This window comes from Coptis chinensis, chromosome 5 (assembly GCF_015680905.1).
Source record: "Coptis chinensis isolate HL-2020 chromosome 5, ASM1568090v1, whole genome shotgun sequence".
Lineage (NCBI taxonomy): Eukaryota > Viridiplantae > Streptophyta > Magnoliopsida > Ranunculales > Ranunculaceae > Coptis > Coptis chinensis.
This window is the reverse complement of record NC_141460.1, coordinates 60,996,260-61,018,776: the sequence shown is the minus strand read 5'-3', so window position 1 is coordinate 61,018,776 and position 22,517 is coordinate 60,996,260. Positions and strand designations below refer to the sequence as shown.

At 34.4% G+C, this 22,517-nt stretch overlaps 1 protein-coding gene and 1 long non-coding RNA gene across 2 annotated transcripts; both read right to left on the bottom strand.

The window, feature by feature from the left end:
* Window positions 1-9,034: 9,034 nt before the first annotated feature.
* On the bottom strand, window positions 9,035-10,324 carry LOC147498206 (uncharacterized). Its single transcript, XR_015194230.1, has 2 exons — window positions 9,786-10,324; window positions 9,035-9,468 (listed from the first exon to the last, which is right to left on the bottom strand). It is a non-coding gene; the product is annotated as an uncharacterized LOC147498206 (long non-coding RNA).
* Window positions 10,325-19,908: 9,584 nt separating this feature from the next.
* On the bottom strand, window positions 19,909-20,493 carry LOC147498205 (uncharacterized). The gene has a single exon (XM_086563177.1). It carries the CDS (start codon window positions 20,491-20,493, stop codon window positions 19,909-19,911), a length of 585 nt encoding a protein of 194 aa, XP_086419303.1.
* Between the last annotated feature and the right edge of the window lie 2,024 nt (window positions 20,494-22,517).

Sequence of the window (22,517 nt, the reverse complement as noted above, 5' to 3'; positions counted from 1 at the left end):
CCTTTAATTGTTACATTGATTAGGTGATGATGCCTACCTTTAATGAAGATGATGAGTGGGTTAGAAATGTTCGTCTTGATGCATGCCTTGACGAGGAAAGTAATTGTTCTGACATTGAAACAGATATTTGTGTGGAGCCAATCATTGTAAACTTAGAAGACTTACATACATCGGATGGCGAAAGTGAAGGAGGAGATGAATCTTTTGAAGAAGGGGATAAAAATGAAAGAGAAGAGGTAGGAGGATGTGATAAAGAGGATATGAATTCTTTTAATCAGCCCGGTGCAAGGGAAAATGGAGAAGGTACAGATTGTGAGGACGAGAATGAAATCATGTTCTCTATGCGTTTTAAAACTAGTGGCGAGGCTTATGACTTCTACAATGAGTATGCCAAATTTGTTGGATTTAGTGTTCGTAGGGGTATCCGTAGATTTAATAAAGATGTTGAGCATAAGGGAAGATTTCTGTGTTCATGTGAAGGTAAGAGAGATAAGAAATATTTTTTCCTAACCCCACACAAAAAAAAAACCACAGAGGGAGACTCAATGTGGGTGCCTTGCTCATTTTGAAGTGATTTTAGATGTTAAATCCAAAATGTGAGTTGTTAGTGGTTTTTTTGGAGAACACACTCATCCACTTGCGTCCTATCCAAGCTCAATGTTTGGTCGATCATATAGAAATGTGGGTAATGCGGATGCATCATTAGCTACAAGTCTAAGAAATGTGGGCATAAGAACCAGTCAAGTGATGGATTTTTTTGTGAGTAAGGCTGGCGCTTTTTGGAAAGTTGGATATATAAGAAAAGACCTTTATAATCGGATCAATAGAATGAGGAGAATTCAGTATATGAATGGGGATGCCAGCACACTTCTTATCATCATGAAGAACAAGCCGAAGATTGATCCATCATTTTTCTACGATCAGGAGGTAAATGTGCATGGTCAGTTGATTAGATTATTTTGGGCTGATTCGACTTGTGGCTCAGATTACTGTTGCTTTGGCGATGTGTTATTATTTGATTCGACATACCGGACAAATCATTACAAAATGCCAGTTGTTGTGTTTGCTGGAGTGAATAACCATAGGCAAACTATAGTTTTTGGTTTTGCAATTATGATGACTGAATTAAAGGAGTCTTACATCTGGGCTTTAAAGTGCTTTCTACAAGCTATGGGCAATAAGGCACCAATGTCGGTGATAACTGATGGTGACCATGCAATTTGCAAGGCTATCAAAGTTTGCTTACCTAGTGCCAAACATCGCTTCTCAAAAATTCCATTAGCAATGTCCGTGTCTCTGGGTTTCGAAAAGACTTTTGTTCTCTCATGTTTATGAAGTGTTCTCAAGAAGTGTTTGAGCAAATATGGAAGGATTTGTTAGAAGCACACGAAGTCAATGACCACGAGTAGGTGAAGAAGATATACAGGAAAAAGATTATGTGGGCAGAGGCATATCTCCATGGCATGTTCTTTGGTGGTTGTAGAACCAGCCAACGTTGTGAAAACATAAACTTTGTTATACGGCGTCACGTGAAGCCCAGTATGAGAATGGTTGAACTCTATAATAAATTGGAATTGGCACTTGAAAATATTCGTCACCGTGAGCATGAAGAAGAAGTGATTTCTTTGACAACCAAGCCAGTAATTGAGACCCACTTGATGGGCTATTCAAATCAGTCATAATCAGTCTACACATGGGCGGCTTTTGATATGTACACAAAATCAGTCAGAATTAGTCTACACATCCCAGTAGGAAGCGATGTACATTGTAGATTCGAAAAGGGATCAAGGTGACAATATTCTTTCCTATACTCTGCATCGTTATTTGAGTAAGGGCCGCAAGTCCATTGTACACTTCAATGTTGTTTATCAAAGCACCAAATTTTCTTGTGGTCTATTTGAATCTTGGGGTTTTCCATGCAGACACATCATCTCTGTTTTCAAAAATGAATATGTCGGCAAAATGCCCTCTAGTTGCATATTAAGGAGGTGGACGCAACATGTGAAATTGGCTATTCCAGTTGTTCTTCCTAATATTGTGCACATGATAGCTACTTATGCCATGCGTTATAGCGAGCTTATGGGGATTTGCAAGAGCATATGTATGGGGGCTACCGAATCTGAAGGTGATAGTGGATAATTTATAGATTTCCTAGCTGCTTATATTATGTCAAAATGAGATACCACCCATTTTGAACTGATTCAGGATCCACCCCATGTAGCACCCAAAGGTCGACATAAGAAAAGACTTAAAAGCACAATGAAACAACAGAGAAAACTTGTGGCTTTATGGTGTTAAAGGGCATACAAGGCTCACATGCCCAGAAGTTGGGGGTAAACATCACTTTAATTTTTGGGTTAGTTAGACTTACAGATTTACTAGTTGCAATTAGTGTTACCCCGTTTTCAAAAATATAGTGATACCCCCAATTGCAAGATCCAACGGTTCTGAGATGAATTTTTTTTTTCGATGAAGAAATCAACCGTTAGATCACTCAAAATGGGGGTATCACTAATATTTTTGAAAATGGGGGTGGGGTAACACTAATTGCAACTAGTAATGGGGGGGTAAGTCTAACTAACCCTTAATTTTTTTCAATACTAGTATCTATATACTAAGAAACTCTAGCTGTAAATGTGTTGCACTCATAGTATTAAAAAATTCTTGATTTTATTAACTGCAATTTCATCTGTATATGTACAGGTCCAAGTATAAACTTAGACCATTTGGGGAACTGTGCTCGATCTGCCGATTTGAGCGAAGAAGAGGAGATACATTCTACGAGTGGTAAGTACTGTCTTTTGCTCAATTTTGGTTTCTAGTACATTAATTCTCAAATTTGTTCTAATATAGGTGCATGTGGTTTGTTGCTACGGAGAATTCTGATAAAAGGAAAGGGCAATCTCGAATCAACAAGCGTGGAAACTGTCATGAAGCAGGGAATACGAAGCCTAAGTGTCCATGGCCTATACCTAAATCACAAGGTGGTTGTTTTTCCTTACTAACATTGATTGTACTGGTCCACTCCTTGTTATTGTTCGTTCAGTTGGTTGTGACCATTTAAACTTTCCTTTTTCTTGTGATCACACCACTATTTTTGCATTTCCTATGTTCATCACACTACACAAAAACAGGAAATCAGTAACGCTCACTTTTTTTAATTAGTAACAGTTTTTTACCGGGAGAGAGTTCCTCACACTTTATTACCGTGAGGAATGATGATAAACTGTTACAATTATTTTTTATTAAAATTGAATTAATTTGTAACGGTCTTTAGTTATTTTCTTAAGAAATATACGCGCTGCTAAATTGTGAACGGTTTAAAAAAAAAATGGGAATTTAGGAAATAGGAAACAGGAAAAATATAGCGCTCAAGTGAAGTTTTTCGCTAATTCACAACTCTCCTTAAGGAAAGAAACTCCCTTTCATTGATTCTCTCTCGAATAAATCTTTCTCAAATCTCCATCAATCGCCTATTAAATCTCTTTCAATCTCTCACTGTTGTTTTGTGTCGCCGCTGTAAATACGCCTTCCTCTTCCGTTCAATTACCTAGGGTTTTCTAATTGGTCAGTCGCACTCAATTCTCTCTCTCGATTTTACTCCACTACGATGTAGGGTTTGCTTGGTCTGATTCAGTCCAAGTTCGGTTCGAGTTGCTGCAAAAGGTACGATTTTTACTTTTGGTTTGGGTGTTATTCGACTGAAGCTACCATCTTATGCACTCTATTGTAATGTGAATTAAACAATCCTTTATATGATTGGAAAGCAATGGAGGCCGATGGGTTTTCTTGGTGGGTAGAAAGGATAAAGCGTGCATATAATCTATATGATGAATTCAGGATAGATCATTTTAAAGGATTTGCTGGATTCTGGGCAGTTCCTTCTGGTGAGAGCGTCTTGATGGCTGTAGTTTTATTTATTTATTTTTTTCCTATCACATCTGTGGTTATTGGTATTTCTACATGCTATTAATTATTGTCGTCGTAATTGCACCAAATTGCAGAATCAAAGGTTGCTATGTTCTGTCATTGGAAGGTCATATCTACATGTGGAAGGTGTAAGTGTTTCTTCTTTGGAGATATCAAAAATCCAGACTAGATTCTTTTTTTCTTGGTGGTAGGTTGGACCGAGGAAAGCCGTATTTGATGCCATCTTTCAAGCTGTTGGAAGGATCAATATAATTGCAGAAGACTTGGTATGTCTTGCTGTATTTGAGTAACTAGAAAAGGATACTTACAAGGTGTCGGAGGGGATCCAACAATGAGCTATATGACTGGGCATGTATTCAAGAGTTGACACACTTGGATTTTAAAGAGGGGTTGTAACTGGGATGGGCAGTACTTCTTGTAGGTTATGTAGCTCCTTGCTACATGGCCTATTTATTGGATTATTATTACCTTGATCTACTAAAGAATTAGACTTTACCAATAGAAATATGATATAAATTCCACAAGCTGCTTCCACTGAAATTGATCTTATATTTCTCTTGATCATAATATGACAGGGAGTGATAACTGAGGATGTTGTTCAACTTAGGAAGGCCATTCGCGGCACCTGGAATGGATGTCCTTCAGTTTGGTAGTTATTATGTGCTTATGACCCATCCCCTCCCCTTCTTTTTTTCCGTGTCTTGAAAGAGTTGAATCAATAATAATGACTTGAAGTTCTGTGTTGCAGTCCACTTGTGCAGCTTTTGGAGACGGTGAGTATAACATTAATTTGCCTCATAATCATGAGCGTAATCAAGTAGTGTACACTGGAACTCATGATAATGACACGGTGAGGTTTATTCTTATTATGATCTTGTTACCAAATTTCTGTTGATTCCTATCACTATCTAGGGGGGTTGGAGCTAGAGAGGAATAGTCTTTGGTGTAATATTGAACATGCTTAAGATTCTTATGTTATTGGAAAAGTTTAGAGAGGAGGTGAGTGGAAATCCTTTCGAGAATTTGGTAATCTAGTGCCAATAGGCATTGTTTTCTGCGGTGTTGATTTAATATCCTCCCATTTAAGGTAAGGTGAGCTATTGAGAGTGTTTTATGTGTCTTTGTGTGGTTCCTCTATTCTTTGTTCTATAGGTTGCCTTGCCCTACTTTTGAATGGTTCAATAAACTATCTTCCTTACTAAGAAGAAATGCTTGAACCCATTGGCCAAAATACCCAATGAATTTGAGTTTGGCTATCTACCTTAAACAAGAAGCCACAAATTCTTTATTCACAGAGATAGATGCAACTCGGTAGAGTATGTATAGTTACTCATTCCTCATTAACTTTTGTTACTTTAATTTGGTAGGAAATATTAATATGTTTTATTGTTACCACCACTGATTTTTCTTCAAGTCTAAACAAGTGCAATATGTTAAGGTGTGGTTGATACAATCTAGACTATTTCTTATGAGAGGTTCATAGAATGTCTGAATGACCTTATCTGTGCTAACCTACCCCAGTAGTGTAATCGAAAATGAATTTCCTCTATTCTTTTGGTGCTTAAGATATAGTCCAAGGCTAAATTACATTGACATGGACACGATGAATTTTCAAAAATCGAGGTATATCACATACATTATGTCCAATATGTGTCCGACACGGACATGTGGATACGTATCCAACACGGATTATTTTCAAAATATGGTGTGTCCATGTAATTTAGGTCTAAGGTTGATTGTCGGTTGTAGTCATCTTTCTTTCTAATTTATTGGTTGGAGATTTGTGTCAACTATGTAGTTCTAACCTTGTTTACACCATTTCAAGTCTCGGGGTTGGTAGGAAAGCTTGCAGCCTGAACATAAATCCATTGTGAGTATAGTTCCCATATAAAATAGCAGTCTTTTCTTATTTAGTTATTACTATTATTTATTTATTTGATTTAATGAAGTTTCCATCATATTGATTTTATCCTTATAAGTAATGAAGTATCTCTCATTACTAGACGGGGATGATATATCTTGAAAATTGATTAAGGAGGCGGTATCTTCAAAGGGCTCAAACTGCTATTGTTCCTATGCAAGATATCCTCGGATTAGGGAGTTCTGCAAGGATGAACATTCCAAAGAACACAAAGAACACACGTAAGACTCAAGTGATGATGAAAAAAGAGCAAGTTTAGCATCCAAATATCTTTATGAAAGATTTCAAAAGAACATACAATTTTTAGCTATGTATATTGGTGTATATATATTCGAAGTATGGTATCTCGGGTTGGAACTAATAGAGGTGTGTAATAACACTGATATAAGTGGAAGTGATGTATATATTGTTTTCATTTTAATTTTGGTATATAATTTATAATGTCTTTTTGATTCGAGGATTGGTTATTTGACTTAACTAGCATTGGTCGAGATGGTTAAGTAGCTGCTTCTACGAATCAATATATATTTGAGTAGCTAGTTCTACAAGTCAATATATTATTTGATTTTCAGGTTATGACAGGATTTATGTATATGAAATGTTGAAAATACAGAGGAGATTCTGCTGAAATTTTTATGTCTTTCGTTAAGGTGTCTGACAAGGTTATAGGGTTTTGGGGCATTACATAAACTTTCATGTCTATACTATGTTTCTATTGCTACTAGTCTGCTACCATATTCTCTTTTTTGAATTCCGTAGTTTGAGTATAAGGAGCTACTACTTAATAATAGGATATAAGTATATATCTATACATATTTGTTTTCTACTGCCTGACTCCTTTTTATATATTTCTATTGGTGTATAGGATGAAAGGGACTTTTCTGATGATACCATCCCAAAGTCATCCTCTGATGCTTGCAACTATTGAAGGTGCTAGTTCTATACAAATGATGTGAGAGTTTGAGTTTAAGGGCAAGTCTCATTGATTTGGAAAACAATGTGTATTTTATTTGTGGCAAGTCCTATTTATGAAAGACGTTTTGATGATGCTATTTTAATCAAAGATTATGTGATTGGATGTACTTGTGAGATTTCTTATTTATGTTATGGACGATTGTATAATACCCAATAAGTGAGGGCATCTTTATGCATGTTAGTAGTCTCCCAAAAAAGGTGGTTTTGGGGGAAATTAATTTTTTTACATATGAAATAGTTTTGTAACGGTGGAAAACCGTAACTAAGCTTTGCAATGAGTAACACTTACGAAATAGCAAAACCGTTACCAAAAGAAAATTAACCGTTACAAATTCTATAAATCAGTAACACAAAAAAACGTTACTAACTTTATAAAACCGTTACCGATGTTAGAAAATAGTAACATAAAAAAGCGTTACTAATTTTATAAAAGTGTTACTAATGTTAGAAAAGAGTAACACAAAAAAGCGTTACTAATTTTATAAAACCGTTACTAAAGAGTAATATAATTGAGCAAAGAAAACCGTTAGCAAATATTTTCAGTTATGGAAAAAACCGTTACAATAAATAATTATGTAACGGTTCTAACCGTTACGAATATTAATAATGAATTAGAATTGCCAAAACTGTGACGCAAAAAAACCGTTACAAATATTTTTAGTAACGGTTTCTGACCGTTAGGTATATACTGTTTTGGTATAGTGTCACTTTGGTTTATTTTATCATTTTTGTGTCTTTTTTGCAAATGTATGACAAAAACGAAAATTTGCAGCTGCACCAGAAGTTTCCATTACTACACTTGATATATGTGTTGGCATAATTACAGACGTTACGAAGCATCCAGATGTTGATTCTCTTTATGTGCAAGAAATAGATGTGGCTGAAGAAACCCCGAGGACGGTTGTTAGCAGCCTTGTCAAATATATCCCTCTGGAGGAAATGCAAGTATGTCAGTTTAAGATATAATTATATTTTCATTGTTATTGCATTTAAAATAAAAAATATGAATCAGAAATTAGAGACATTACACTTTCTCATTTGTAGAATCGGAAGGTTTACGTTCTTTGTAATCTAAAACCAGTGAAAATGAGGGGCATTCAGTCACCTTTTGCAATGGTTTAAGCTCCTTCCAACGATGATCATACTAAAGTAAGCACTATTTCATCTAGTATAGAATTACTTGTAACATTGATATCCTGATTTTCTCTAGTGACGTGCTAATTGTCTAAAAGGAGATAAATACAAGAATAGTGTTTCCAACACAGCAAAGCATTTGGTTTCATGATGATTACTGGATACTACTCGATCAAACTATTAATGAGCATCCATTTGTTTCAGGTTGAATTAGTTGATCCACCCTATTCTGTTCCTGTGGGGGAGCGCGTAAAGTTTCCTGGGTTTCAAGGTGAACCTATTAATGGCTATGTCAACCTGAATATTTTTGAAAAGTTGCAAGCAGATCTCCACACAGACATGGAGGTAGTAGCTTGCTATAAAGATGCACCATTCACCACATCTACTGGTGTATGCAAAGTTTTGTCCATTTATTCCGGAGCTATAAGGTAGATAAGACCCAGAAGATCTGCTACCATTTCACCTGAGCTAGCAGAAGGATTCTGGTTCAAGTTCATTGACTTTTCTAATGGTGCCTTTGACAACAACCTGCAACTGTTTCACTTCACTCGTTTAGGCACTGTGGCTTTGACATAGAGTTTGGGTATAAGGGTCCTGCAATGCCTTCTCTAATGGTTATATTTTCAATGGTTTTCAGAACTGGATCAGGAGGTTGCCTCTGGTTCATAAGTGATTAATTCGTCATCGGATAAGATACAGTAGAAGCCCAACTCGAGCAAGTGATTGTTTTGTTAAATTGTGTCCATTTTAGAATAATAGACTACGCTAAAAATTCAATTTGTCTGAAAGACTTGTAATTTTGCTGCATTGTAGTCGTTGTACTAGTATTTTTTTTAGTTAGGATGTTATTTGCTATGTTTGCTCATGTTTCGGTCAGTTCAGCGAATAAATTTATTCTTATATTCTTGTGTTGTTGTTTCGGTCAGTTCAGCTGAAAGAATCAAGTGAACTTGGTAATTGTTAAATACCATCATGCAAAGCAGAATACAGAATATCTTAAGAACCACTATATTTCCATTAGTTTATGATGATACATCAACATATGACCTACTAACATTTATCACACTCTGATCATTAGAATTCCAACTAGTGCAAATACTAAGTGATAAACTACTCGTATCATTCTTAACGTCAAAAACAAGAAGAACAAACTTTTCATCATTATCAGCTTCACGACCACACATCACCCACTTGATCAAGTTACCCACCACCACCATATCAATATTTCTTACCGAGCACAATCAGCTGCAGCTTGTCATAACCAGCTAGCACACCAGCACCTGCAACAGCGCACAAGATGTTTGCACCAGCACCCTTGAAGGCTTGAAGAGAGACTTGGCCCCTTCATTCTTGATAATCTGTGAGAAGGCATTCAGAGAGCTCTTATACTTAATAGCTTCTCCAGAGGTCATCTTCATCCTCCTTCACACAGTATCAATTGGGTACGCCGCAAGCCCTGCTCCTACTGTGATTCCCCATCCTAATAGAAAACTTGCTAGAAAATTATCCTGCAATTACCAAATTAAAAAAACAAACAATGAGTACACTATTGCCATCAACTCCAACTAATGGAAAGAAGAAATTTCATGACACTACTCTATTCTTTTAAGGGTGAACTAGTGTTACCCCCCTACTAGATGAGCCAATTAGGATTTCCCCCCAACTAGATGGGAAATTAGGGTCTCTTAAATACACACAAAAAAAAGTCAAACTTTTTTTTGTGTGTATTTAGGGAGGAGACCCTAATTTCCCATCTAGTTGGGGGGAAATCCTAATTGGCGGGGTAATACTAGTTAACCCTTCTTTTAAACCAAAATTGACCAACCTGCATATTTCCAACCAAGACAACTGGTTTTAACGAATCATCTGAAAATGATCCGAGAAGAGTATGTACTGCTCAAGGACACTGCACAAACCCCACTTCTATTTTGTTCCCCTGTCTGAACAATACCTAGTATGAATTATACCATTCGTGATTATTCTAAGGCCTACAAACTAACGAAGGGGAAAAAAAAGAAACAAAAAAACAAAAGAACAGGAGGCAATCTTTATATCACTCAAACAATCAAACTAATCATAATTAAAACAATATTACTTATAAAAAACAAATACAACTAGAAAATGTTCTTAAGAGCTTCAACTAAATTTAAGCACATTTTTCTAATTTCATAAAAACCAAAAGTAATTAAGTAAATTATAACTCTGTGTTTGTCATCACAACTGACGAATACACGAGTTTGGTATTCCACCATATATGCATATTGAAACAAAAGCTAGATAACTAACAACATAATTTTCAAGAACCTATCCACTCAAAAGCGCGTGTCAGGATTAATGTCATGTTTGAGATTACTCCTAAGGGGTTAGTCATATATGCACCTAGGCCATCACCTAGGATAACCTCTAACTGCATACTGATCTTTTTTTATTCTTTCATGTAAGGGTGGAATTCGAGCTAAACGAGCTGAGTTTTATTGTGCTCAAACTCGGCTTGTTTATTACATGAGTCTTAAATTGAGCTCGAGCTCGGCTCATATAGTTAAACGAGCGAGCTTGAGCTTAAATGAGCCGAGCCCAAATAGCTCGGTTATTTTACACTACAAAGATGCTATTTGAGCTAAACTAGCTTTCGAACCCCTCCTACGAGCGGGTGCTGTTATATTAAATTGTTATGAAAATATTAGCAATTGTGCAGAACTATGAGATATGATTATTATATTGATCACTCATTCAAATTTCTTGCAATATGAAAACCTCACTCATCATTAAAATAACATACTCATTACATTTGCATTCAGTTTCTGATTTTCCGTTAATTATTCTATGAAGTTAGTTCTATGTTGTTACATCCAGTTTCTAATTTCATGTTAATTATTTTTTTAGGTTAGTTCAATGATTGTGCATCTAGTTTTCGATTTCACGTTAGTTATTCTTTAGGTTAATTATTTAGTTTCTGATTTCCCGATAAATATTCTTTAAGGTTAGTTCCATACAGTTGTATCCAACTTCTAATTTTCCGTTAATTATTCTTTGAGGTTAGTTTCATGCAGTTGTGTCTAGTATCTGATTTTCCGTTAATTATTCTTTAAGGTCAGTTCTAAGTAGTTGCGTCCAGCATCTGATTTTACGTTAATTATTCTGTGAAGTTAGGTCATTTAGTTTTTGATTTCTTGTTAAATATTCTTTGAGGCTAGTTCAATGCGTTTGTATCTAGTTGCCGATTTTTTGTTAATTATTTTTTGAGGTTAGTTTCATGCAGTTCCATCTAGTTTTTTATTTCCCGTTAATTCTTCTTTGAGGTTAGTTCGATGTAGTTGCATCTAGTTTATGATTTTCCTTTAATTATTCATTGAGGTTAGTTCAATGTAGTTGCATCCAATTTCCGATTTTCTGTGAATTATTCATTAAAGTTAGTTCAATACAGTTGCATCAAATTTCCGATTTCTCGTTAATTATTCATTAAGGTTAGTTCAATACAGTTGCATCCAATTTTCGATTTCTCATTAATTATATTTTGATGTTAATTTGATGCTAGTTTTCAATTTTCGTTAATTATTATTTGAGGTTTGTTCCGCGTAGTTGCATTATGTTTCCGATATCTCATTAATTTTTTTTTTGAGGTTGGTTTAATGCATTTGCATCCAATTGTCGATTTCCCGTCAATTATTCTTTGAGGTTTGAGGTTAGTTCGCTCGATGCATTTGTATCTATATGCTAGTTTCCATATTTTTTCGTTAATTATTCTTTGAGTTTAGTTCATTACATTTGAATTTAGTTTCTGATTTTCTGTTAATTATTCTATGAGATAGTTCAATGCAATTGCATCCAGTTTTCAATTTCTCATTAGTTATTTTTAGAGTTTAATTAGTTAAAAAATGCACTTGCATCTAGTTTCTAATTTCATGCTAATTATTCTTTGAGCTTAGTTCAATGTAGTTGCATACAATTTGCGATTTCATGTTAATTATTTTTTAGGTTAGTTGAATTCATTTGCATCCCGTTTCCAATTTCTCGTTAATTATCCAAGGTGGTGGTGTGTAATACCAACTTCTATTGATCCTTCTAAAGCCTCTTTGCAAGCATGACATAAAATAAAATTATACATGATTCACTATGTGGGATCATCAAAGATTATCCAATTTTCGATTTTCGATTTTCTGTTAATTATTTTTTGAGGTTAGTTGAATGCATTTGCATCAAGTTTTCAATTTCCCATTAATTATTCTATGAGGTTAGTTCAATGTATTTGAATCTAGTTCCTGATTTCTCATTAATTGTCTTTTGAGGTTAGTTTAATGTATTTGCATCTAGTTTTCGATTTCCCGTTAAATATTCTTTGAGGTTAGTTCAATGCATTTGCATCCAATTTTCGATTATCCATTAATTATTTTTTGAGGTTAGTTCGATACATTTGCATATAATTTCCGATTCTCTTTAAGGTTAGTTTCATACAGTTGCCCATTTTCTGATTTTCCGTTAATTATTCTTTGAGCATAGTTCGATGCATTTGCATCTAGTTTTCGATACAAATTATTCTTTGAGTATAATTATCTATTAATTATTTTTTGGGGTTAGTTCCATGCAGTTGCATACATTTTCCAATTTTCCATTAATTATTCTTTGGGGTTAGCTCAATATATTTGATCCGCATATCAATATTTTGATGTTAGTTCAATGCATGTGCATCTAGTTTCTGATTTCCCGTCAATTATTGTTTGAGGTTATTAGTTTGATGTAGTTGCATTGCATCCAGTTTCCGTTTTTTTTTAAATGAATTTAGTTTCCAATTTCCCGTTAATTATACTTTGAGGTTTTGAAATTATTCATTTCACATGGTTCTCGTCTAATTTATAGTGTACTATTTCATGACCATGTATACATTATTAACATCGTCCTTGAACCAACGAACTTTGTATGGCTCTAAAAGAGCAAAATAGAGAGAAAATGTAGAGGTTTCTCATATTCTAAATTTCGAGAAGGTGGATCAGGCTAATCAGACTTGGACTCTGTGGATTCTGTTTATTCTTTCGAATCTCGATCCTTTTGTCAAATCATGTCTACACCTAGGGCTGTCAATGGATCGGTTTGGGTCGGGTTTTGGAAAATCTGAACCCGAACCGATAAGAAAGTTAGGAACCCGAAACCAAATCGAACCGATAAGAAAATTGAGAATCTGAAACCGAACCGAACTGATAAAAATATTGCAAACCGAATCCAAACCGGCCCGAACTGAAAACTATAAAATCAATTAATTTCAATAACATAATTGATAAATATATACAAAATTAATCATAAATATTACTAAAATGTCAGCTTATAGGTTCGGGTTCATATCGGTTCGGTGGAGGGCAAACCTGAAACCAAACCAATATCTTATCGGTTTGGTTCAATTTCGGGTCGATAGAAAATAAATCAAATTATCCCAACCCAAACCGTTTTTTATCGATTTGGTTCGGATCGGCTATCGGGTTATTGAAACCCATTGACAGCCCTATCTACACCGTCCAGTGATGTAAAGATTGGGCGTGGGAGAGGTGAATTCGACAAAAGAAACTCTCTGAGCGATCATCTTCAGGTATAAGGTATAAAGGGAGAGAATGAGTAGACAATCGAGCATTACAAAATTATACAAAGAATTTCTTTGTAGAGAGTTCTCTCATTAACACTTGACGAAACACATGACAATAGTCAGTATTACAAAAGCAGTACTTTGTACAGAGTTGTTTCAACACTACTTGATGAAACATAGTTGGGAGCCCAACCTTATCAAAGTATTGGTTTTTAGTGATGTTTGTGTTTATGATATGTCGACATAATACTAACTATATTGTCCAAGTTTCATTAAGAATTTCCTATATGCTGATCATATTAAGAAGTTCTAGAAAAGTCTTTCAGTTGATCTCTAGAAAGAGCTACAATGAGCCGTTCTTCCTTCTGAGACAAAGTCAATTCAATATAGCAAGGAGATGACATGTACGGTTGATTCGTCCATGGGCACGGTATGTCCTATGCCTTTGCTTCTGGGCTTAGTTTACTTGGATGTGTGAAACATACAATGTATGAATCGACATCCAGTCCTTTCACATCAACATTGCTCTCTACATTTTTCAGCAAGTCAAGAATGAATTTGGCAGATTTCACTGGCCAGCACCCTTGCCCATTTGAATGGCGATTCTTTGCTTGGGCAGTACGCCCAACATCCCTACAAAAACGCCCAACCTCTTTCTAGTTTGTGTGCTAGCACATCCTCCAAATACCTTTTTGTCTTCCCCAATTAAATTTTTTTTTATTGAATGTGTTACTCTCCTTATTCTTCTGAAATATTGCAAGAAATATCGAATTTATAGAAGGGAATGTAAGGGTTTTACTTGTAGAAGCTATTGGGTTTATCTTTCCATTTTTATAGTTTAAGACTTCTAATTATTTCTCTAACTATTAAACTATTATGAAAAATATTTGTAATTATACAGTTATGAGATATGAATATTATATTGATCACTCATCCACATTTCTTGCAACCTGAAAACCACACTCTCCATAGAAATATATAAAGAACCCACCTTTGTTAAAACCTTTCGACTTTTTTTTATTGTTTAATAATAGTAGTTTGACTGAAGTTTTGTGAAAATATCAAATGAGGAGAGGATCATATTGAAGCTACTTGAATAGCAAAACATTCTCAATCATATGAAAGAGAGATATGATAAACACCATTTCAAATGTCGAGACATTCCCACTACAAATAATACAACGATGTTTTATGGTTAGCTCAAGGCATTTCCATCTAGTTTCCAATTTCTCATTAATCACTCTTTGAGGTTTTTCAATGCAATTTCATTCCATTTCTGATTTCCCGTTAATTATTCTCTAAGGTTAGTTTAATGCAGTTGCATCCAGTTTCCGATTTCCCGTTAATTATTCTTCTTTGAGGTAAGTTTAATGCATTTGCATCTTGTTTCTGATTTTTCAATAATTATTCTTTGAGGTTAGTTCAACGAATTTGCATCAAGTTTCCCGTAAATTATTCTTTGAGGTTAGTTTAATGCATTGGCATCTATGCCAGTTTTCGATTTTTCGTTAATTCTTCTTAGAAGTTAGTTCAATGTAGTTACTAATTTGCATCTAGTTTCTGATTTTCCGTTTCTGATTTTTTGAGTTTAGTTTATTGCATTTGCATCCAGTTTACGATTTTTCGTTAATTATTCTTTGATATTAGTTCAATCCATTTGCATCCAGTTTCTGATTTTTCATTAATTAATCTCTGAGATTAGTTAAATGCTTTTGCATCTAGTTTCAGATTTCCCGTTAATTATTCTTTGAGGTTAGTTCAATGCATTTACATCCAGTTTTCGATTTCCGTTAATTATTTTTTGAAGTTAGTTCAATGCTCCCGATTCTCCTCTAATTATTCAATGAGGTTAGTTTAATGCATTTGATTGCATCCAGTTTTCGATTTTCCATTAATTATTTTTTTAGATTAGTTCAATACATTTGTATCAAGTTTCCGACTTTTCGTTAATTATTCTTTGAGGTTAATTTAATGCATTTGCATATAGTTTCCGATTTCTCATTAATTATTCTTTGAGGTTAGTTTAATACAGTTCGTTGCATCAAGTTTTTGATTTCTCATTAATTATTGTTTTTTGGGGTTAATTCAATGCAGTTGCATCTAGTTTCCGATTTTCCGTTAATTTTTTTTTTTGGGTTACTTCAAAGTAGTTGCATCCAGTTTTCAATTTTCCGTTAGCTATTCTTTCGATTTTCTGTTAATTATTCTTTGAAGTTAGTCAAATACAGTTGCACCAGTTTATGATTTCCTGTAATTATTCTTTTTTTGGGTTAATTCAATGCAGTTGAATCCATTTTTTGATTTCTCGTTGCTTATTTTTCTTTGAGGTTAGGTCAATGCAGTTGTATTAATTTTTTCGATTTCCCGTTAATTATTCTTTGAGATTAGGTCAATGCATTTGCATCCAGTTTCCGATTTTCTGTTAATTATTTTTTGAGGTTAGGTCAATGCATTTGCATCAAGTTTTCAATTTCCTGTTAATTATTCTTTGAGGTTAGTTTAATGCAATTGCTTCCAGTTTATGATTTCATGTTAATTATATTTTGAGATTATTTCAATACCATCTATTTTCTGATTTCCCGTTAATTATTCTTTTAAGTTAGTTCAATGCATTTGCATCAAGTTTCCCAATTCCCGTTAATTATTCTTTAAGGTTGGTTTAACGCAATTTTATCCAATTTCCGATTTCTCGTTAGTTATTCTTTCAATGTATTTGTATCGAGTTTTTGATTTCATGTTAATTATCCTATTGATCCTTTTGTAGTGTCCTTGCAAACATTACATGTATAAAAAAAAAATTATACTTGATTCACTTTGTGGGATCATCAAAGATTTATATATATGTAATTGAATGCTAATAATATAACTAAGAATTAACGGAATTATATTTATTTTTTTATTTAATGGTTAAAAAGGGTAATTCTTACGATTTCCATGGTTGCATCTTTTCCTCAATGTAGATAATAAATCCATTAAATAGCAATGATAAATTTACGAAGTTCTAGGTACATAAAATCTTGACCAATTGAACTGAGTACATAGATCATGAGTTTGTTTACGTTACAATGCAATTCAAAATATTGGCATGGTGTTTTAGCAATGGACATGATAAATATATATCAAAGTTGGCAGGTTACTATTGTACTTCTAATTCGCATTGACAACGCGAACCATATGCATTGTTAAGCTCATTTTAAATAAAGTAAATACGTTTGGTCGTTACGTTGTCGCTGGATGTATTTATCAGTAGATTCTAGTAGACGGGTATTATTGACTCCTGCTATGAAAAAAATTGTCAAGCAATCAAGCCCATTTTACTGCTAAAGCAAAGCCTTCTTCAAATGTTCTGACTCCACAATCAAAAGATAAAGATGACACTTTGGTTGTTGCACATTATTAAGTTCAAAGATGCACCGCATTAATGAAGGAAAATATGCATGGGCAGATTATTGAACTATTGATCATAGAGGAGATAATGATGGATTGGCTTACAACTAATTAACTAAAGTCCCACGAATTCAAACTTTAGGTGTTATTGTTCATATACGTATAACTTTTATGAGGACATGTGGCAAAAACGTTGTGTGTTCTTAGGTATGTGCCTACACTATGCTAGAATTGTGTCCATTTGGTATACAATGTTAAGTATCACTGATCGAACAACTAGAGTGTAGCAAAGTGTTTGTTAAATAAATAGTTTCTCCATTTAAGTCCTGTATCCACAGACTGTTTCTAATTACTGTGAGTCATGGTGTATTTCTAAAATAGAATAAATAGTGTGGCCTGCTGCCAAGAAAATGTGCAGAAATGAGGTGTCTATCCCCACTAAAATGTGTGCATGTTGTCTCTTTTCCCGCACCTCACCAAAGTCCTTGATTGAATTAGTTGAATTTAGGTTTTAAAAAAAACATGTTGACTGTTTTTCTCCATCCTTATTAGACTATGTGGAAGGATTTTGTTTTGTTTGTCTGCAATTAGATCCATGTATTAATACAATTCATGAGCTTAAGCCTTTCATTTCATAGAGGATGGTTTCCATCATGTCTTGAGGCTGCCCATAAAATTGATTTGTTTTTTACCTTGCTGCAAGTTGCAGGAGTATTTGGTACTGCAAAGTTGCCGACCTGCAAATGTTGGCTTAAAGAGTTCTGGAAACTTTGAAGGATCAGAGTGCGAGAATACAAAGGCCAAAGTAGTTAAAGATGAGGCCACCTCAAACTTTAAAGGCGTGCTTGCTTGCATTTGTTAGAATAAATTCGCCGAAAAGATCACCCTTCTCTGTATACCTCCCTATAGCTACGCATTCTGGCGCAATAAATCCAAAAGTACCTACGACTTGTGCATCTAAATGCCTTTCTCCATAAGGAGTTGATTTAGAAAGAACAAAAGCAGACAATTTTACACCAAAATGTTGGTCCAAGAAAATGATATGTGCCTATGGATGATGGTTTTGGAATTGGCCAAGTGTAGATAGGTGAGTGCGTCAGCAATGTCCATATATGGCAATCCTCAACTGACTTTCCAATATCAAACTTTAAGGTAGTGAAGATTTCTCTTTAACCTTCGGTGCAGACATAAGCTTAAAGTGGCATTCACCAATCATCATTTGCCTGCTACTTCGGGGTTATATATTTTTTCTTTACGAATTTGTTCGAGTGAAAAAACAAAAAAGAGATACTTTAGTAAGAGCTTATTTTGTCGGCAAAGTGTTTCACTTTTTTGAGAGACTATTTTTAGCAATTTAGGTTGTGTCTCCTATTTTTCCATAATTTGCTTTAGTGTTTTGCAAATATTAGAGACTCTGTGAAAGCTTGAAAAATAGAGACAAAAGGGTATAGCTATAATATATATCTAAAGACGAGCTGAGCTTCATCAAGCTAAAATATTTCATAAAACCCCAACTTATTTTCTCCTCATAAGTTCACTACATCCATTTCTACACCAAAAAACATTGCCCTTCTCTTTGATCCTTGAACATATTATTTATTTATCATCAATACAAATGCATGACTACAAAACAATACAGTAGAGCATAACTATAAATAATAATAATTTTTTGGAGCTAGAAAGAGAAAACAAACCTGAGAGCAGTGGCGAAATATCACGATATGGCCAAATCAAGCTACACTACGTACAGTCTCATCTAACACTTACACCCAGCATGTGACTTTTACAGTTTAACCAAAAATCTAGGCTTTAGCTATGTCACTATGTGAACAATGGCGAACTGCAAGACTCAAGACAAAGATGTTCTCCATAACTGTGTAATTTACCGAATGCAAATGTGACTAAGGTCAATACAGATGGAGCTGCAAAGAACAACCCTGGAGAAGTTTCATACGTGATGGTAAAAACATAACCACCCCCATTGGTCTTTAAATGGGAGGTACCTGATAAAATCTAGTATAGGTTTGCTTGAGTTTGAACTGGTGAAGTAGGAGGCTAGTACAGTAGTACGTACTCCTTACTTTCCAACAATGTACAATACTTTTCTTTTCTCCTTTTGACATTAATAAACACTTCAATCCTACTTGGCAAATATTGACATGACATGGAAGCAACAGACAATTTTCACAAATAATACATAGGGTCCCATTTGCAATTTGAGAATCTAGAACTCTCCAAAGGGGTGTTTTTCACCTCATTAAATTGATTGATAACTTCCTTCAATTCGCTCTCTGGGAGTTGTTAACATAAATTCTTAATCCTGCCAAAATATTCCAGAATCCTTTATGAAACTGACCTGAAAGCTAGAACTACTGACACGAGTTTTAGCCAAGATTTTTGTGATGTCTCTGTCACGTCCGTATAGCAACCCTCAACACGTCATTCCTAAGTTCTTGCAACAAAGAACTAGAATAAAGATTATCAAATAATGTTTAAAATTAAATAATTAAAGAATCTCTTAACTACCATCTAGTGTCAACATAAAAAACAAGACATATTGTAACTAATAAATGCATTATGGATAAGGGCCCGACTTCTAGTGATTTTGAGAAACGATATAGGATTATTTATCTTACATTCTTACACTTTGGATTTCTGAAGTGAAATCTTCATGCTAATCACCATTTATTACAATGGACCTGTAGAAACAGGAGGAATGATAGCAGGCAATGACCTGTAGAAAATATAGTAACAAGGAAAATAGGGTTCTAATACATCAACACTAAAGAAAGACTATAAACAAACAAAATAACTCAAATTCAAAAATTAGAATATTGTACTTATTGACACTAATGAAAGACCACTAAAGAGGACTATCTATCAAAACACCTAGTTGAAATAAATACAACATGAACTACAAACTTCTCTACCCGAACGAGATAAGTTTTAAGAAAACCAAAACAAGGAAGTAAAATTGCTCCTATCCAGTCCATCAAAGTCCACCACTACCACGCTTTTTTCCTTGGGATTCGGAAGTACCAACAACCTTCTTGTATGCATCAAAGCGTGATTGAAAATACGTTTCCCAATCAACGTTAGTAGGATAATGATAGTCAAACCAAAGCTTCGCTATTTCTGGCATAGGATAGTTTGTTTTGAGCTTGAGCTTTAGCATTTTGTTCTCGACAAGCCCAATACTTATAACTTTAGGGCCATTTCTAGGGATAGCTGATCTCAGTGGGAGAAAAGTGATGGACTTTGCCTCTGAGAAAAAGACAACGACAGTATGATACTTCGAAGCTGCAAGATAACCAACTTTAGGCATCATCATAAATTCATCCGTACCAGATTTTGAAAGGATCTCCACACAATTTTTAAACCCATGAACACTGAACATCTTTACATACTCTTGCTTAAAGCAACTCAACTCTACCAATAGATATGCTTGTACTTTTATCCAATTCTCTTTACGATAACCCAATGCTAAAGCCAAGGCCATAAAACCACCGGTTCCATATCCCATTGGTTCTTCAATATCCAAAGTGAATGGCCTCACAACTTCTGGAACTTTATCCATATAGTGAAAGTAGCAATGAGTATAGGAAGGTATTTCAACATCCCCGAGATACTCTACCTACAAAAACATCTCACTATTCAACAATTTTTTATTTTATTAATTCCTACTTAATCATAAAAACCTTTACACGAATTTACCTTCTTTTTTCTTTTCATTGTCTCCTTCATTAGTCCAGGAGTGCCGGGTGAAGCATCCCTAAACAAGTTCTTCATCATTGTCTCCTTCATTTGCAAATTTCTTTTTTTCTTTAATCACCTGGATTCTTTTCTTAATATTGTTGATGTGGGACACTATGCCAATAAAAGCCTCATCAATGTACTCTTTTATTGCATACAAGTTTATTTTCAGACCAGCCACCTCCTCTTCTAGTTGATCCATTAGAACTTGGAAATCTAAGAGAAAAAATAAATAAATAAACAATTAGACCTAGGACAACATCAGCAGCATTGTATATACTATCTGGCGATTTTTTAGCACTGTAAAATGGTTAACTAGTTACTTCATTTTCTTAATTAAACCTTTCCAACGTTCAAATTTAACCTCCTATTATCAAATTCCAACCTCCTATTATCAAATTACAGCACAAAGACACAAATTACAACAATGCATTATATTTCATCTTGGGAATAATCCCAAAGTTTACCCCTCCATCGGAGATATCAGAAGTACTTCCACTGACCTCAGGGGCTGTCACGAACATTGTCTACATCCAAATTCTCCAAAACCGACTAATACTCATAAACTAGGCCCCAAATGAGTGAACCATTCATTTTCAATTCCCAAGTAAAAAAACATGCATTTAGTGAGACCGATTGGTTCCTTATCACACTTGAAAGCTTTTCCAGGTGATGCATTTGCCTCAGAGTAAACACTATAGATTCAGGTATGAGGCATTCACCACCTACATGCGAAGTAAGCTAGTAGTCGTAAGGTGTATCTTCATTTACTAAACATGATACAACCTTAATTTAAATCACAAGTATAACTAGTGGGGCAAAATACATTCATTCTCACTCATTATTTCAAAGTATTATCAGAGGCTACACCTATAAAGGTTCAAGAAGATAATGCAAAGTCTTATCAGTAAATGAATTATACACAATGAGGCTAATATACATATGCACAACATTTTAAATATATACATATACAGATAATGCAAAGTCTTATCAGTAAATGAATTATACACAGTGAGGCTAATATACATATGCACAACATTTTAAATATATACATATACAAATAATGCAAAGTCTTGAATATACTATAACTCAGGGGAAAAAATAACAAGGGGTATTTGAGAACAAGAAGTAATTGGGGTTTAACTAAATTACCTTTTCTGGAATTTGATAATAGGAGGTTGGATTTGATAATAGGAGGTTTGATTTGGAGTAGGTTGCATATACTATCAGAAAAATTGTAGAGAATAATTGGGAATAATTGATAACATGTGTTCATTAACTAAACATGAAGAACTAATGCATAGAACATATAGAACACATAAAATATTATCTTTTAGTGCTGACACGAGAGTTGAAAAATAAACAAAGCGGAGAACAAAAGTTGACTGTTGATGGTTGATGTATCCAATTGGGAGGTGAGGTAATAAATGGAGCAGAAGTAGAGAATGTGGAGATCCATTTGAAAGTGGAGGGGGACAACATGGTGATCGTGGGTTTGGACGTGGTGTGTGGGGAAGCCGGGAAGATAAATTCTTGAAATTTTTTAAAGTTTTGAAATTTTGAAAATTCCGATAAATTGAAACAAAATTGAAAATTGTACTTCATCTGAAATGTGGGCAACGAGGCAAATCTACACGGTCCAATTTTTCCATATCTGCCGATATTTTGCCCCCCACCCAAAACCGAAATATCGATATTTAAGAGATTCCAGCTTTTTTGAAATAGTTAAAATTTCGATACATATCATTATATATCTGATATATCGCTAATATATAACGACATATGTCAGAATTATCTGTCAATAGTCAATAAAATCGGTCAAACAGTCAACAAGTCAATCGATATATA

Bases quoted from the DNA above. Each gene is read 5' to 3' on its own strand.
- LOC147498205 (XM_086563177.1), bottom strand. From the start codon at position 20,493: ATGGATAAAGTTCCAGAAGTTGTGAGGCCATTCACTTTGGATATTGAA.